Source organism: Aythya fuligula, chromosome 5, assembly GCF_009819795.1.
Source record: "Aythya fuligula isolate bAytFul2 chromosome 5, bAytFul2.pri, whole genome shotgun sequence".
In the NCBI taxonomy this organism is placed as follows: Eukaryota; Metazoa; Chordata; class Aves; order Anseriformes; family Anatidae; genus Aythya; species Aythya fuligula.
The window spans coordinates 47976680-47995402 of record NC_045563.1 but is presented as its reverse complement, the minus strand read 5'-3'; the positions used below and the strand labels follow the sequence as shown (position 1 = coordinate 47995402).

Below are 18723 nucleotides of genomic sequence, written 5' to 3'. Positions count from 1 at the left end.
AAAAAGTGGTTTTAGATTGACTTTTTGGGGGAAGGCTTAAAGTTTTTATATTTAAGATTTGTCACAGTACCACATGCAGAAATATTCTGCGTTTTATAGATGTATTTTGCATTTAACTTTGTATGTAACGAATCCTGGATTTATACAGCCCAAAGTAATGTGTCACCCATGTAAGTAATGAGCTATTGATTTTAAAATAAAGATTTTTACATATTGAAATTTGACATATATTATATCACAGGTAGCAGGGACCATTCAGCCTCATGTAGAGCCACACACTGTACACAAAGCATCTGCAAAGGAATGCTTCTTCCTGTTTGAGATCAGACTTCTGAACAGGCTTGTAACAGGATGTCTCCTTTGTTTGTCACTGATAGCTGAAACCTATATGCATTCTGTTGCTGAGTACTTACACCTTCAGGATCAGAAAAACTGCTGCCAACAAGGCTGGTTGTGAGAAAATTTGACCTACTTTTACATTTGGCACCACTTTGCCTGCCAGGACCAAGCAGACTGTGAACAGACCTTACACTTGTCTTCAGTGCATGTGTCCAGTCTGAAACTGAGAAAAGGGAATGCTGCCATGGCAAAGCAAGCAAAAAGGAATATTGCCAAAAATTCCTCCCGTCCTGAGGTGTAAGGGAGCTTGGTGGGAGAAGGGGTGTAGGGGTTGCAAATTCAGTTACTTTGTATGTGCACATTGGTTTTCCATCCTTTTTCTGCCTCTAGTTCTTGGCTCTGCAACACTGGAGTAGGGAATCAATTTGCTTGCTGTGACTCCTTTAAACAACTTTTGACTGTTCGTAACATAAGATTATTGCGGGTTCCCTTCTTCTACTACATAAGTGAGAAGAAATGGCTATACATCTGTTTTGTTTTGTGTGTTTTATTTTCAAACCTACATTTTTGCTTTAAAGGCTGTGACGAAGTTTTCCCTAAGTAGTACATCACTGGAACAGTGTATTATAAGCCTGTATTTGTCAAGTAGTAGAGATCAATTTGTACAAACATTCATGTTGTGCTTCTCCTTCTCTTTCATTTCCATGTAAAACACAAAACTTTGTAACATTTTGTTGGTTTAGTATTCCCACTTGCCATGTGTAAATGGAGGTCTAAAACTGGTTAGTTGTTACAATAAATGTGCTGAACAGGAAGGGAAAATCATAGTTGCTTGTCATATTTTTCATCTGAACAATCATATATGTCTATGTTATGATCAGGTAAGCATACTTTGAAAATGCCTAAATGCCTGTTCATTTCATTAATTGATTGTGAATGGACCCTAAATGCTCCTTTTTATTTATTTTTCCTTTTTTTTTTTTTTTTTTTTTTTCTTTCTTTTTATTGGATGGGGCATAGATATGTAACATAGATCAGGTGAATGGCACCCAAGAAATTTTCCATGATCTGCTTTTGGAATTTCAGCTTTTTAATGAATGATACTATGAATTTGTTTTGTTTTGTTGACAAAAAAATAAAGAATAAGAGCAAAATTTGTTAAGGTCCCTAGATAACAGGCTTCTGAATTCCTTACATCAACTATTTCAGATGAGAGAAGGGTTTGGACAGGGGACACAAGGGGCTTTCTTTGAACAATACTTTCTGTGATAAGGTTCTCAAAAGCCTTCTAACTTCTATTAAGCTGTTGATTGTTTTGAAGGAAACTTGAAGGAAATGGGTGTTATTAATTTGACCACATATGAAGAAAAATTCTAAAGACAGCTTTACTGTTAGCTCTTCAGTGGATAAGTATGGAGCCCGAACCTTGAAAATGTGATAGTGAATTGAAAATATGTCAGTACACTTGTACAATATCTTTTTCTGTAACTCTAGGGCATGATGGAGGGCTTCAGTGCTATGGTATGGGTTCTGCGAGTTGCAGATGCCATCCCACCCCGGTATCTTGACCAGGAGTGTGTTTGGCTTTCTTGAGAAATATGCATTTTATCATTATATCCTTTCCACAGCAGAGGTATTCATAGTAAGAAAAGGTAATGTCTGAATTATATGGTAAATAGTATGGAGGTCAGAGAACACATTCAAAAGCTGTTGGTATTTATGGAGGTCATCTGTTGCTCAGAAAGCTGAAGTCACCGTTGTGGTAGCTTTAATTCATGAGTTATTCCATGCAATAACATTTAAGTACTTTGTAGTATGGAAACCATAATTAGCTCACCACTTTAGGAGTAACAAGAAGTTGTATCCCTCAGTTAGAGTTGGAAAATCACCAAAAGAATGGTCTGTGATGCATGAGAGGTCTGGAGTTTGGAGGCTGTCCATTGGTGTCCCCATCTCATCATCCTTGCCTTTGTTAAGAGCTTTAGATAAAAAGGTCACACCAATTTTTCTTTAATTAGTTTTCTCCTCCCCTTTTGGATTATTAATGGCAATGAAGCATTTCCTGTCTCTTACTGTGTATCGAATGCTTTTGTGACTAAATTCTGCACAAGACCAGTGGAAACATTAGCTGGCTAATACAAAATTAGGAAAAGAAAATAAAACTTGCTTATACTTCTTCCTGTCTTTACCAGTTGTGTAAATATTTTAAAGCCAGCTTACTAGTGTTTTGCGGTGCTTACGATTCATGAATACTTAACCCCTGACACTGTCTTTATTCAGAAGAATGCCTTGCAACTTGTGCTGTGTGATGAGTTTACACCTAAAAGTACCTAAAAGAATGCTCAAAATTCCCCCTCCCCCCCCCCTTTTATTTTTGTTTTTTATTTTGAGCTTATTTTTAGTAATCAAATGTTTAATGAAAGTCACAAAACAATTCAAGGCTTTTACAGATTGCTCTCTGTATATAAAATGTCCCATTTTAACATGGATTTTATGCATTTTTTTCATCCCCTGTCTACTTTTTTCTTAGCCAATGACAGTAAGATTCCTAAGGCTACTTTCTCTTTAAGGGCATGCTGCTTACATAAATAGTCCTTTAAACCATCGCCTTGTTTTCTAATATTAATTGTTGTTCAGGAGATGGGAAATATTCCTTAGAAATGTGTTTTCCTGATTGTGCATGTCTTGTTACTATTTCAATTATGCAGATTCTTGATGCTGTGGAAATTTGTGCTTGATGACGCCAAGGCAGCTGCACGTTGTTAGCATTGTAGGCTGTCAGATGATCATGTGGGATTCTTGCAGCATGCAACATTCAATAGGATTGAAAAAGGGCTTTTGATGCAAGGCATAGCTTTCAGAATATATTTGTGCCTTTTAGTTAGCTTATATAAAATCATAATATATTATCTTTAAATTTAAAATGCTGCCTCATTTTTCTTCTGGTTGGTTTCATTTTGGCTTCACTAGAAGATGCATCTGGTACATCCACGATTGAGGAGTTTATTAATGATACTGTCGTTCAGTTCACTTACTTTTTTTCCTTTTAGAGTCCTAGCTAGCCCACAGATTACATGATCACATGTTCATTCAGTCATTCATATAGAACACAAACCACCATGCATGATTTCTTCTTCTTTCTTTTTCCTCTCTGCCTTTTTTATTCTTTTTAAGTTGCATTGTCATGTTCTCTTTTATCATCAGGCTTAGTCTTTGTCATCTTCCTGCTGCTATTTGTTATATATTTTCCCATGCTTGGTTACTGCAATATTATTTGATTAACGGGCTGTGATGATGATGAACCTGCACACTGGAGGAGCAGCTACTACAGTGGTGATGAAGGGATGTAATAATGGTCGCTATCCTCGGAATTCTCTCTACAGTGACTGCATAATAGAAGAAAAGGCAGTGGTCCTGCAGAAAAAAGACAATGAAGGATTTGGATTTGTGCTCAGAGGGGCAAAAGGTATGTGCTTTTGTGTGTGTGTGTGTGTAATGTGCACGGGCATGAAGAAATTTATACATCTCTGAATATAAGCAGGAATTATTCTTGGTGCACTTGGTTGCTAGACAACAGGATTCTCTGTATGCTGTACTACTCAGATAGATTTTAGTGGCTTCTGTCTGAAGCAGTTTGCGTTTTTATATAGGAGAAGCACTGTATAATCATTTGGGGGGGAGAAAGTTTTGTCTGTATTTTTACTGTGTTGGTATATGTAATATTTTGTCGTTAATCTGTTTTGTTATGCAGTTTACCTAACTATGGGAAACCTGCTTTCCTTATAAAACCTGCTTCTTTATTTCAAATGTCAGTCTGTTTAAATAGGTCTCTGAATAGAAATAGACAAGAGAGTGATGTTTTGTTTAAAATAGGTGTGGATCTTCTGCAAGGTGACATTGGTGCAGTTTTAGTATGAAAATATGATCTTTTTTTATATCTTCAGAAGCTGCACGTATGTTGCATGGCCTGTAGTGTGCTCATTTTAAAAGCTGTTCATATGTTAAACTGCATGTTACTTTTCTGTAGACTAAAATCTAAAATAATGGCATTCTCAGGAGTTAAAAAAAGCATTCTATTTAATGCTTTGCTTTTTAACTTTCAGTCCAGTTTGCTCCTTTTGTATTTAAAAAATATATATGATGGTATGTCCCACCTCTTGCTCCCCCTCATTTTTCCATGGGTTCTCCCTTGCCTTGCTTGAGCATGAAAAATATTCCATATCTTCATTCCTGGGACATCATTTTTGCTCCCCCCCTTCCCACACCCCCAAACCAGTGACACCGTAGATTTTCAGTGTTGTAAATGCTTTTCTTATTTTAGCTAAATTAATATTTTTGGAGTTCTGCTAGGAAAGCCAATAGTGCTACCTTTTAGTTAACCCATTGCCATGAGTTGTCTGTGCATTAAGCAGAGGTTACTCTCTCTGTGTAAGCCCAACTGTTTCCCCCTGAATTTCTCTGTAACAGTGGGGGCACCTCGGGTGAAAGACCCAAGGACTTTTCTGCTTGTCTGTGTACGTGACAGAGAGAGAGAGGGCTGGTACAAGGCCTGCTGTGTCTCCTTTCAATAAAAGTGCTTTCTGCTACTATCTTCTTTGTAATACACATCTACATCTAGAAGAAAAAATTACTTTGATCTCTTTCATCCTGTTACCCACCCTCCTCTCCCCCTAGTTCAGCTGGATGCTCTCTTCTGGCTACAGTGAATAATTCCCTTATAGTTGGATGTTTCCAGAGTTACAAGCATTTTGCTAGGCATACGAAAGGTTTACATGAAGTAGTCCTGGAATACTCAGAATCCAGCTATTGCCCCATACAGCTTGATTTAATTTCTGTCAGTAAAGAAGCATGCATTTTTCTCTCTGAATTGAAGACCTGTGGCTTGCTATTGCAGAGAGATTGCACTCTGTTCCCAGCATTTTGATATTATCTGAGGCAGAGTCCTCTTACTTTTAGCACCCACCATTTTTAAACCATAAATTTGAATGGCCAATAATAGGCCTTTAATCAAGTGGTATTTTCAAGCATTCCCTAACTATCTTTTTAATGTGGTATTTATTTTTAAAGCTGACACACCAATTGAAGAATTCACCCCAACTCCAGCCTTTCCTGCTTTGCAGTACTTGGAATCTGTGGATGAAGGGGGAGTAGCATGGCAAGCTGGCCTGAGAACCGGGGACTTTTTGATCGAGGTAGGAGATCGTGACATCTAATTGTTAGTGCTCTGCTGGGGAAAGACGTTCCCTTTGTAGAATTTACTTTGGAAAAAGTGTATGATATTTTTGAAAAAGTAAGTTCAGTGCACTAGCACCGGTAACATATTTCACTTTATCTATTTTTAAATATCATGCAGCATTGAGGAAAGCAGTAAAAAGAACAATGTTCAGGTTGCCTAGGAAGTTTCTATTTATGCTTTTTGTCATTTGGGAATACAAAGCAAAGAAAGCAAAGAATATAATAGCAAAGAAAGTTGGGGATTTTGGTTTTTCTTGGCATTATTGAATTCATTAATTTCTGTATTTACTGCAGGCTATCAATTCTGTGATCTTCTAAATATTTTTACAGAGTCACCAAAATTAATGGCTTCTTATGCAACTGTTTCTGCAATCAGAAATATCAATGATCTAGTGCTGTTGGGAAACCATGGAGAATAAAGCAAATGACTTAGGTTGAAATTAAATATTTGCAACAGTGCACTGTACTCATACAAAAAAAAAAAAATAGAATGGTAGATTACTATATAAACTACTTTATAAAAATGGTGTATTTAAATAATATCTTCAGTCATACCAAAAATATCATGACGTTATATATTTTGGAGAAATTTTGGGTGGGATGTCAGGTTTTGTTGCAATAGTTGGTACTCCTTTCTAGTGTTACCTGTCAGTTTGCAACAAAATCATGTTTGGGGATTTTCTTCCTCTTTCCCCACAACCCCTCCACGACTAACAAAGTGATACTGTGGTTCTTTGAAAATAGGTCTTCCAGGGTGATTAAAATCTGCAAAATCTATTTGTTTTGTTTTGGTTTCCCCTTCTTCAGGTATAAATATCTATTTTGTTAAAATATTTACTGGTGCCATAGCATTTATCTCTACAGACCTGGCCTTTCCATTCAGGAGAGGATAGAATATACACCTTTCATTTGTTGCGTGCCTTGATCTCCCATGATGATTGAATTTAAATAGTTGTCACAATGAAAGAACAGGCTTAGAAGACTTTTAAAGTAAATGTGCATTTTTATCTGTACCTTCAACATACATTTTTCTTATTGTTTGTTTACTTGAGAATGATTGTATAGCAAACTGCTTGATGATGGCTTATAAATTGTACTGATATGTCCTCTGTGCAAGGATGCTTTCAAAGCCATGATTTTTAAGACAAGGTTTGGTTTGGTTTGTTGTTTGCTTTTTTTGTTTGTTTGTTTTGTTTTGTTAACAATGCTTTGGTTTTAGAAATTGATTTCTTGTTAGGCTTTTAATCTGTAGGAAGTATGAATAGTCTGTACTGGATGATTTCATAGATAGATTTGATGGTGAATAATGTGTACTTTAATAGATAGGATTACAGGATGAAAACTATGCATATGGATTTTTTTAAACCCTATGAAAGGATTCAAGAAGTCTGGGATAGCTAATTCTGCTCAAAGATTTACTAGTTTTCTTGCAAATGAAAGAACTAGAATTAATTGTCCAGACAATCATCTCCTGGCCTTAGCCTGGAAGAACAGTTAAACATGCACATGTATTGCTGAATCAGGGCATTAATGCATACTTTACACAGGCCAGTATATTTGTAATTAATTTTGAAAGAAGCAGTTGTTACATGCAAATCTGATCCATTTCTATGTAATTTATGTTCATCATGGTATTTTGTTCTGAATTTTGCGATTTAATTAAGAGGATACAATAATACTGAGAAATCACAACTTTGATGGTTTTGAAGACTTTTACGTTGGAGAAAATGCAGGGTTGTGTTTTTTTTTTCTTCCTCTTTTATGAGCTACTTGTGTAGTGCACAATGCTGCCTAGCTATAGAGAGCCATGCTTGAAGATATTTACACTGATGCAGAAAAGATGCTGCTGTTGAAATATAGATGACCAGCACACCTGCCCTTTTATGAATGCCAAACTACTTAATTTCTTGTGTTGAACTGCTCAGAGCTGAACGTGCTCCACGCTGCAGTGCATGGTTATAACTGGTGTAGTTAGTCTGTCTTACTGTCAAATGATTTCTTCCATGACTCCAAAGTTTATGTTGGTATGTGTAAGTGCCATCTTAACCATTTGTAAGTAATATAATGCATTTATCATAAATGTCACATTAATAAAAAGGGAGTTAATGGGCAACTAGGATCCTAATTAGTCCCATTTATAACACTTGCGGCAAGCGTCAGGCTTTAGGGAAGTGAGAGTCCAGTTTGGCAGAGGGCAAAATGCACGGGAGAGCAGATGTTTCACTCTTAATTAAGCAAGTTCGGTGACTTGGGGTCATGGAGGTAAGAGGAGCTTTTTTCCTCACTGTATGGAAAGACAGGTTTGACAGGAAGATAAATCCTTTCCTTGGAAGCAGAAAGGATCGTGAGTGTAGGTGAACAGAAAGCATCATTTCCTCATGTGTAATTATGGTCTCTTGGACTTCCAAAGGGGATAAAAACTTCAACGACAGCTACTGAGCTTGCTAAAGTAGTTCAGTATTGAAGGCGATGCACATTGAGCAGAACAGATAAAAGCTTTATGGGGAATAAAAAGAAAAGAAAAGGTGTTGTCCTGCTTCAGCAGGTACACAGAAGAGAAAGAGGGCTGGCACACTTTAACATCTGACAGAGTTTTTATCAAGTTTGCAGTTTTTTTCTGAAAAGCCACGTGGTAATGATTTGTCCAACCTATACAATTAATTTCAGCATGGGACTTCAATGATTAATGTTAAACTTGCTTATGGAGATACAGTGTTTGCTGATTCTTTGCTGAAATTTCTGAGATATATACATACATATATTTATCCTTGCTTCAAACATGATCTTTTTTTTATGATAAACATATAATGTTTAGTGGCTTTTCTGGATAGAGCACAAATGTATTGGGAAAGAATATGAGTAATTTTAGAGCTGAAACAGTTAGCCAGAGATAGCTTTCATTATATGTGTATTTTCATAAGCAATACAAGTTATCAATTCATATGATTTTTCTTTGCTTTGATAAACAATCAGAACTGGAGTATGGTTATGACTTGAGTGTTATAGCTGAGAGAGATTGTATAGCTAGCCCTATTTGCTTCTTTTCCCTTCTTTTAGTTGATCTTCTATTCATCTCAATATCTGCCCAATTAAAAAGACAGATAAAAATAAAGCACCATGTTAGTGCAGGTGCTATGCAACCTAAAACATTATGGCTTCCATTAGAGGGGGATTTCAGAAACTACAGCCATCATTAAGGTATACACCAATTATAAAGCCATTGTAGGCTGTTGTGAATTCATGAGTATGACTGAACTGCTTTAATACACCTGCTCCAGCCTGTGAAGACTTCATCAGAAAATATTGAATCATGAGCTGATTTGATTTGTTACTTGAAGTATTTGCAGGAAGGACATGTATTAGCTCTGACTCTAAATCTCTTATTCATTAACAATATTTATGTGCCTAACCTTTATTAACTTTAGTGTAGAACTCAAACTAAGCATAAGCAGAGGAACTATTAAAAACCATTCAAAAAGAGCTGCCTTACAAATTGACTCAAAGAATCTTGGGAGTTTGGGGGCTTTGGGGCTTTAATTTGGTTTTGGTTTGGTCTTTTTTTTGGTTTTGAGATTTGCTTCGATGAAATATACAACTATAACTATCTTTAAAGAGATTTGTTAGTGTAAAAGAGTTTCTTGTGTGTGTCAGAAGAATTTTGTTTCTGTTAGAATAGTAGAATATAGATTATTTTATTAAATTAACACCCAGTGGATTATCAGCTGTTATTGTTGTTATCTATGAATGTATAGCTGTTTTTGCAGGTGTGGTGATATGATGTATGGGGATTTTTCATCTATTACAGTGTTATCATATATCAAATGATAACACTGTAATATCAATAATCAGAACTGAAAGTAATTCTGTAATATTTTAACATAATAATGCTTTAGTTCTCTAAACGAGGGGTTGAAGTTTGCATTCTTGTGCCATAAAATCACTTATTTTTCCAGATAAATTGAAATTTTATTGTCATCAGAGTAGAATAGCTGTTTGTTTAGGTTCAAATTAAAATATAAAGTAGATTAAAAGTGTATTATTAATTTAAAAATAATAATAATCAAGATGTGATTCGGAGATCAAAACCAGAGGTGATAATAGAAGAGTTCTCATCATTTTTCGGAATAGTTCAGTTGGATGAATTAGTGTGGTTATACTAAGCCATCTGTTACTGATTTAAGTCCCTTTAGCAATTGAGAAACCTTTCCATCCCTAAGTAAGCTTCATTAATTACCCTGTGGCTGAGTTTTTTCTTATTTTTTGTCTGAACCTCTCTAGCTTCTGCCATGAGATATAAATCTAATTTTTTTAAAGGAAGCTACATAGAGACCATGATATTTTTTTCTCTTCCTGAAATAAACTGAGATTTTGTTATTGTCTTCACAATAACAGTTTATCACATTGCAATTTTTTGCAGTTGTTTTCTGAAACTTTGTTCATATCCTTCTAAAACTGTGAACATCAGCTCAATGCAGTATTTTAGTAATATCCTACTACTCTAGTAATAGCAATAGCAATTTAATAATATTGTGTGTAAGAGGAGAAAAAAAATCTTCAATTTTTTTATGCTGTCTTTACCTGTCAAACATAGGCCTTTTAGTGGACCAGAAGAGTAATGTCCACTCTACATCACCATCTTATATTAGGCTTTTTGCTGCCAATTTGGCTGCTCCTCCTGTGCATGCAGTGAGCCTCTGTCTTCGCATATTAAGCAGGGGAACAGTGAGGCTCATGGTTGAGCTCTCTGAGCAGTTCTGTTCCTAGACAGCATCTCCTTGAGGTTTGTGTTCAGCTGTACAAACTAGATTTTAAAGGAGATTTACTGTTGCAAAACTGCAACAGTACTGCAGTGTTTCAGCACATGCACATGCACGCAGACATATATAAAATATAGAGGCTGTTTGTGTGCATGTACGTACATGGTTATAGTGAGCATAGCAGGGCTCTCACTAACATGCAACTCAGAGGTAGAGCAGATCCTGCACATCTAGACTGGGCACCACTATTTTGAAATCTGAATATTTAGGTGATACACAATTTGATTTAACCAACTGTGAAAGGATAAAGATAATTTCTGTTCACTGGTTAGTCATAATCCTCTTGGTGACATCTGTAAACGGTATCTGTTAAACACAAGCATCCCCCTAACATTTCTTAAGCTGAAAGTTGTCAGAGTCCAAAGGCAATTTTCCTCCTTTGTGTTGGTTTTGAAACTCTTGTGCTTACAAGCTGGACAGTGGGGTCTTGGAAGAACAGCTCTGGTGTGACTATTGAAGAATCCACTATACGTGAGCAGGCTCTGGCTGCTCAAATCAATTTTCACTTGATGGAAAAGTATTTTGTTTTCTTTCTATTTAAATTCAGTCAGTGAGGCTTTGTGTTTTTTGTTGTTGTTTACTTATTTTTTTAATGGGTGATAACAGCTGAATGAAAGTATTGTGCCTTCAAAGTGCTTTGGATCTACACAAAAGCACTGTAGAAAAATGACAACTCTTTTGGCTCTTTCTTTTTACTTTTTTAAATGAAGACTCTAACCTGCAGGAAATGATGGTATTCCGAATGTGCTCAGTGTGATCATAAAGAAGATGAACCAATCTCATTTTATTCTATAAATACATCAATAAAGCTGTTAGCTTTGTCAGCATAGATGGAAAGGGGCAGACAAAGAAAAAGTTGGTTCTTACAAGAGCTCAGTTATTCACGCTTAAGCAAATAACATGCTTTAAAATAAGACTGAAAAGCAGACAAAAATGAAATCACTTTGCTGTTGTCAGACATACAAAACCAGGCTGCAAGCAAAACTGGGGAGTGTTTTTCTTTAGCCTTGATTTTACATTAGGTATATATTAGGCTTGTGTTCACAAGGTGCAAGAGAAAATGGTGGTATTTATCTGATTTACCAAAAATGTAACAAGTACCTATTTGATGCTGATAACTGCTTTTTATGTTTCTCTGAGAGGAGGATTTGGAAGGAATTTTGGTGATAAGGGCAGCAACAGTCAGAAGTAGTTCTGTGTCCATTCAGTTCTCTGTGATTAGTCTTAAGGCATTTTGACCTAGATGATTCTGTTTTCAAGAGAAATTAGCCAACATTTATATTCTGAGGGATGCTGCCAAAGCTCCTGGGACATTAGTGGAGTGTGGAGCTATCCACAGGGAGCTTTTTGGCTTCTTGTGAATATAAAAGCCAGCATTTCCCTGACTTCCTACTACACAACCTCTAAAAATAGCAAATTTGTTTAAACATAAGCTGCTTATAAATAGCCAGTTCTTGGCCACCCAGAAGTGATCCAGTGGCATCCAGCCATCTTGGCCATCCAGTGTTTCACAGAAAGCACAGCTATGCATAGTCTTCGCTTTTGCAGGCGTCTGCCTATCCTCCATTAAAATAATGCAACAGTAATACAACTCTGCCTTTTCCAGCTCTTAAGTCTTGAGGTTAGGTATTAAGACTCCATAAAAATAAATGCAATTTTTAAGGTATAGTTTAGAGATTTCCAGAAGACATTATATTAAAATTAATTTCTCTGAAGCCTGTTGGCTTTTTTTAGTCTTTGATACTATGGAAACCTGGTTGCCGGAGTGGAACTATATGAAAAACAGTACTTGTGCCTACAGAGAAAATACATTTTTTTCTAACTGGGGGATGTTTCTACAAATCTACAAAATTATAAGTGAAGGAAAACAGATGAGTTGTTTCAAATGGTGGAGAATTAATTGATAAATTCCTGCTGCTGAGTGGTGCAGCAGAACTAATCCAATACCTGGAATTTTTCTTTTTTCTGTTTTCAGGAGGGCTAAGCATTTTAGTTTAAGTCTCTCCTCACAAGCAAAAGAAATACTGTAAAGTGGAGTTGCATGTGTGTGTTCATGTTTTAGTAGTTTGTTTGTTTGTTTTATTGTCAGTTTTCTTTTTCTTATTCTGAGACTGGCAATCAACTTGTGTGATGCTGAACAGCCATGTTCACCTGGTAGTTGTCTCATGAAACAGAAGTCTGTCCAGAAGTTAAATGGAAGTTGCTTGATACACAGCTATCACACGCTTCATGAGCAGAAACCATACCCTCTCTTCCTACCCATTCCTCCTCCTCAACCAAAGTTTCTGGTTTTCTGAAGAAATAGCTTCATTTTCCAATATACGCAGTCTCAAACTATCCAAATACATCCTTGCTGTAACCTCCAGACCTGAAAAAGCAAATGAAAACTCCAGAACTTGAGAAGTAGTCATTTGGTTTTCTTGATAACCATGATCTTTTAACCTATACTGTGGAATGGGGTTCATAAACTGGTTTAGATATTTCAGAGGGGCTAGATAAATCCCTTCCTGTTAGTACACGAACAGGCTCTTCGTCACTTTTGTGTGGGTGCTGATAACTGCAGAAACACTTGTGATTTAGGGAAATTCTGAACTTTTGAATGCAATGTAGCAGAATTTCTACTTCCTGTTATTATAATTTCTTTTGCATTCAGATTGTAGCATGTGTCCTGCATGGAGAAGTGATCATGGATCTGGAATTAATCCTTTAAGCAAAATGTTTCCTTCCCTACTCTTTTCTCATCCTGATGTGTTTGTAGATGTAAGAAAAATCACAAACTTCTACCTCTGTCTAATCCAGGTCCTCACACAGTATTAGGGTGCAGTATAAGGGTCTGTCTTCTCTAATGAATCATAAAAAAGGGGCACAAAAGGCAAAATAATTTGAGATATGATCCAGTGATTTATTTTTTTTTTTCTGATTTAATCGATGTGAAAGAATTCAGTGTTGGAGGTATGCTAAGCTGGGGCCCAGTCAGCAGGTGCTCATCTCTCCCAGAGTTGCTGAGCTCCTCTGAGCTTAGTGTACAGCTATGAAGGAAAGCAGTGAGAGAGAAGGTAATGACAGAAGATTGGTTCTGAAGATGTGTGGCTTGTTCTATTACATTCAAAGCAGTTCTTACTTCTTGTAACTATGGGAGTTGGCAAATTTATCTGATAAGGAAATCGAAATATGTTTTAAATCAATCAGATTAGAAATTACATTTTATATTCTATTGTAACACTGATACAAATATTTTCAGAAACTCTTGTATACAATACAGAATAATAATCCTTTCTCTCTTCTGCTTCATTTTTGCTTCATATGTTCTAGCAGTAATCTGGAAAGCAGGATTTCTAGTTCCCCTCACCTGGTGGTACAAAGTTCTCACCCGTTACAAAAACATTATTTCTCTGTGGTGATAGTTTTGCCTTTCTGTTTTCAAAATAAGAACTCTGGGATAGTCTTCATGCCAAGTAGCAACTTTGAGGTGCTGGATGTGGTTGGATGTGAAGGTCTCTGAAAGCTTTGCTGATCAGAGCACTGAAAATTATCCTAGCAAATACATCAAAGTTTTAATGGAGTTTTTCAAGAGTGAACTTTTATTAGGGCAAAATTAGGCAGCTTGGTGATGAAGAGAAAATCTACAAGCATAAAGATGCTTGTAAATAGAAGAATCCATTTACAGTCTGGAACAAAAAGTGTTGATTTTGGTCAAATGTCATAGGTGTATGGAGTAAAGAACAGAGTTAAGAGAGGATCATGGAAATCCTGGGCAGAATAAGTCATTGCAGAAAGAAACTTTACCATGAAATATCCACGATTTACTAGTTTATGGTTGCTATGGAATTGGCATTAAAGATAACAAAAAAGAAAAAAAAAAAAAAAAAAGTCTTTTCATGAAGACTCAGCTTGGATTTGCACTGATATCAACATGTTGTAACCTTGCATACTTTTGATACCAGCCTGCATGCTAAATATAGGTTAGGATATGTGTGAAGCTCCTGCTTTGAGCTCTCAAAAGCAAGTCTATGTGGCAGATACCGAAGGATTATTCTTCAAACAAGCTTCAAGCAATGTTACTGCTTTTAATGGAACCAACCTGTGGCTTGGTGTTTCAGCACTGATAGATTTGTGTGAGGCAGTAGTTGTTGACAGACTTGTGAGTTGTTAACAGTGCATTGGGCATGTTTATTTAGTCTTATTATGACTCAATTTAACTGCTAAATTAAAGAAAGGACTGTTTTTATGTGACCAGGAAAGTGTTTATTGGAAGCATTTTCTTCAAGTTTGTTGTTAGAATTTTAATATCTAAATATGCTTTATTTATTTTTCCTATTACGGAAAATTTTTGTGTGTTTTTTTTTTTTTTGGCAAATAACATACAGTTTGAGGATTTAATTTAAGATGTGTTTTGTTTGTGAGCAGGTATTTGGTTCCATAATTCCCTGTGCATTTTTAGAATTCATTTGAGATATCTTAATAGAAATCAAGTGTACACCTTACAAATAGGCTGCTTTTCAGAGCAGGAAATGATGTATTGTCCAGGAATCAGTGACTGGAACTATTCATCCAAAAGTCTCATTTTTCTGTAACTGTTTTTTCCATCTCTTGTCTTTATCCTATGCAAACTTCTCCAGAAGTGCTGTTCAGTTCTTTTTTTCCTTTTGCTTCTTTCTTGTGGTGCTGCTGTGTTTTTCTTACACAGCATATTAACTGAGGTAATTTTCTGTAGAAAAGCCACAAACTGCCTCAGTCTTGTCCCACATGTAAAGGTGTTAGAACCTCAGTATGGAGACATGATGCTTCTCGTTGGCAGGTCAGAACTTACAGAAACCACCCTTGTGCTACCAGTAGCACAAAAGGGACCACTGCTGTCCTTTTAAAATCTGCAAAATGTTATCCCTACAAAACTGGTGGGGTAAATTGCATTTTAGAGTTCTGTTAGACAGAGTTCTAGCTCTCTGTGTTAATTGTAATTGCCTTATCTATGTGTCTATGTTTCAGCTGGTTTACTGGAAGCTCAAACACAGAGTAAAAAACATTCTCATGATGGGTAAATGCTCTGAAGTCTAGGCATGGTGGCTGGATCCTCTACGTAAATACACCTAATCGAGCTACATTAAATCTTGTAATTTAGACACTGACCTTTTTCCCCTCCCTTTCAAGAAAGATTGAAGCAAATAAATGCTACATTCATTTCATACAAATTAGGTTGTATTAATGCTAATATTGACTGTAACTGGAATAGGAAGGCTATGTATATAGCTTATTCCATATCTGAAGGGGGTTTTGTATTTGATAAATTCTTGTATTTAGCAACAGAAAACAGAAAGGATTTGGAACATAAAAATGTTACCTCATAGAAGTTACACTGCTATCTCATCAAGAACTCATCAAGTTCCTGTGAACACGAATACTGTTGGCTTTCTAACATTACAGAGAAATTATAAGTGGAATCCCCCCTTAATTTGCATTCTAACACATACATAATTGCTATTTAAATATCAGCTTGCCTTTCTGTTTATTTAAAAATATTTTTAATTTTGTGTAGTTAGTCTGTTTTACTGCTCTTATTGCACAAACAGATGTCATTATCCCAATTTCTTATAAATTTCTATATAAATTCAAATTTCTTAAAAATTTCTATAGGAAGCTTTTTGTTGTTTATTTTTAAACAACAATAACTTGTTTAATTTTTTTGAGTGATGATTTTATGCAAAACTGATGCTGTTATGCAATTATCAGTACAGAGTCTTTTCAACATGTTTACTCAAAATAAACACCGGATCAGTGACATGATTAAAGTTTTGTATAGATAAATAATCCCATTCTAAGTATCGACTTTCAAAATTGACATAATTGTACAAATCCACATTTTAGAAAACGTTGTATATTTACAGAAAATAAACATATAAAACTAGATGAAGAAATACTAGGATTAAGTAGAACCGCCTTATCACTTGCATAGCTCATTTGGCAGAACAGACTCAGAGGGATATTTTTGTTAACTTCAGTAGCATGTTATATAGTTGAGTTTAAACTGCTGTAGGAGCCAGCCTGAGTTTAAACAGCTGACATATATGCAGATGAAGGAAATTAATGTTATCATTCAACCAATATTAACCATATTCACACATGGCTGTGCTGTGGAGAACTGAGGTCTGTGAGTAGTAGGAAACTTTTATCAGTAGCTTCATAAGTTAATGATAGTCTTAGGACAGGTGTGTAACTGCAGTTGAACTGCTGAGGCTGAGATTTAGGTTGTCTAAACAGTTGCTAATACAGGCGGTGTGTGTATTTGTGAAAGGGGGATGTTTTTGTTTTGTTTTAATTATTTTTTTCACTAAAACACAAAGCAGATGTGTATTACAGCTAGTTTGCTCCATTGCTGATTATCTTAGATTACTGTTAAAGGTACATAGGTTGTGCAGAAGCAGCTTTCTTTAAAGTGTGCAGCCTATGACTTAAGGAAAGTGAATACAGCCAGAATAGTCTTTCCAAAATGATGCATATAGTTTGGATCTATCACACTTTTCCAATACCTTGGGTGGGACTATTTTCTGCACTTTTGGCAAGTACTTAGATTTGAAACACAGGCATGTTCAGTTGCTGTGAATCTTTTGCTGGTATTTTCAGAACTATCAGCTTTTAGGCTTCCAAGTCTTTCGTTTTTATATTTCCAATTATCTTGATTTTTAAATCCCCATATTTTGCTGTCATTATCTTATAAAAATAATACTTATTTAAAAGTAAAACTTTGAATTCTTATCCTTAAATATTGTTGTTATAAATCTGTGAAGTTGGGAAAAAATATGTAGGCATTTGGCTTTCATCTTTTTATTGAAATCTCATGATTCATGATTGCCCTTTTTTTTTTTTTTTTTTTTTTTTTTGTTAAATCTTGTCTTTGTTTGTTGGGCTTTCACAATAGGGAGCAATATATATAGTACTTATCCAAATGCTGGCCTGTGTTCGTGTTTTCAGTTGGCACTGAGAAATGGCTCAGTAGCATACTTCCTTTTTAGCAGACATTTGAGTCTGTTAGTATTATTGGCTAATTTCTCATATTGGCTGGTTTGACAGTTGTCTGGCATTTCTGTCCTCACAAGGTCTTTGTGGAAAACTGCTAATGGTGTGTTGTTTTTCACTTGGGGATTTTTTTTTTTTTCTTCTAATATTTAAATTTCATCATTTCCAATAGGTCAGGAACACTTTTTTGCCCCCTTCTGGTTTTGATTTCCAGTCCATAGGGTTCTGAATAGAGAAACATTGCCTTCAATAAAACATGCCATGTTTGCACAGCAACTTCTTTTATTGTTCTGTAATAATCTCTTTGGATGAAGTGTCTCTCTTGAATTATTATTTTAATTAGTTTTGATTTGCTTTGGTTATCACCCTCTCCTGCACATACAACAAACTGTCTTACAGTAAAGTTTAAAGTAAAGTTTACTCTGAAAATTGTCCCATTAAAATTACAGACACTAAAAAATTACAGATCAGGTCTTTCTGATGCTATTCACTGCAAACAGAGTAAGAGGTTTTTAAAGTTTATCTCAAAGTGTGAACCCACCAGAGGGTGGAGTACAAATGCATATTGGTTTATTTCAAGGAAGAATAAATGTTGATGAAAGACTGTTTGGAACTTCACTTTAAAAAGTTTTCAACGGGTCAAGTTTTTAGAATAAGCCTGCATCACAAAGACCTATCCAAGACAAAATAAAACAGTATGTTTCTTTACAAAACTAAATCTCTGGCTTTGTGAGGATTTCTTTTCAAAGGACTCCAAACCACAACTGCTCTAAGCAAGGGCCAGGTCGTCCCATGTTAGGGACAGAGATGCTCAGAAGACGCTTCAGGCAAGCATTTAAGTTGGGCTGGATAAACCTGGTCTGTGTCTCTCTGCATAAATACCAGTAGGAAGACAATGAAAGTCCTTGTTTTGAAAAATTAAACATTTGAAAATAATCATACATACAGTTATATACTAAGGCACTGAATCAGTATCTACAGCATAATATGTAAGCAAGGCTTTTACTGTAACGTGTGTGTGTACAAAATAGCATAAAACTAGCACTCCTTAGCATCTAGAAATCCTGACCTATCTTACAAAAATATTGTTTATTACCTAAATTCCTCATTTTTTAAGAATTTCTTAAAAAGATAAAACCAGATTGCATTTTGTAGAACACATACTGTCCTTTCATCCTCTGATGTCCGAAGATTTGTGTTCTTAATATTAATTCCACATGTACCAGCTGATTCTTCTATTGATTAGTATAGGTAATACTGTAGTTCAAGCAGAGCTATCCTAGACGGTACATCTTAGCTCATAGTCAAGATTAGACTTCAG

At 35.7% G+C, this 18723-nt stretch overlaps 1 protein-coding gene across 1 annotated transcript in view; it reads left to right on the top strand.

Annotated features, from left to right (window-relative positions):
• SHANK2 (SH3 and multiple ankyrin repeat domains 2) overlaps nucleotides 1-18723 on the top strand; it is a 308073-nt gene that overhangs the window by 166356 nt on the left and 122994 nt on the right. The window contains exons 14-15 of the mRNA XM_032187848.1: nucleotides 3723-3805; nucleotides 5407-5531. Coding sequence (XP_032043739.1) covers nucleotides 3723-3805; nucleotides 5407-5531 — 208 coding nt within the window. The remainder of the gene's footprint in view (nucleotides 1-3722; nucleotides 3806-5406; nucleotides 5532-18723) is intronic.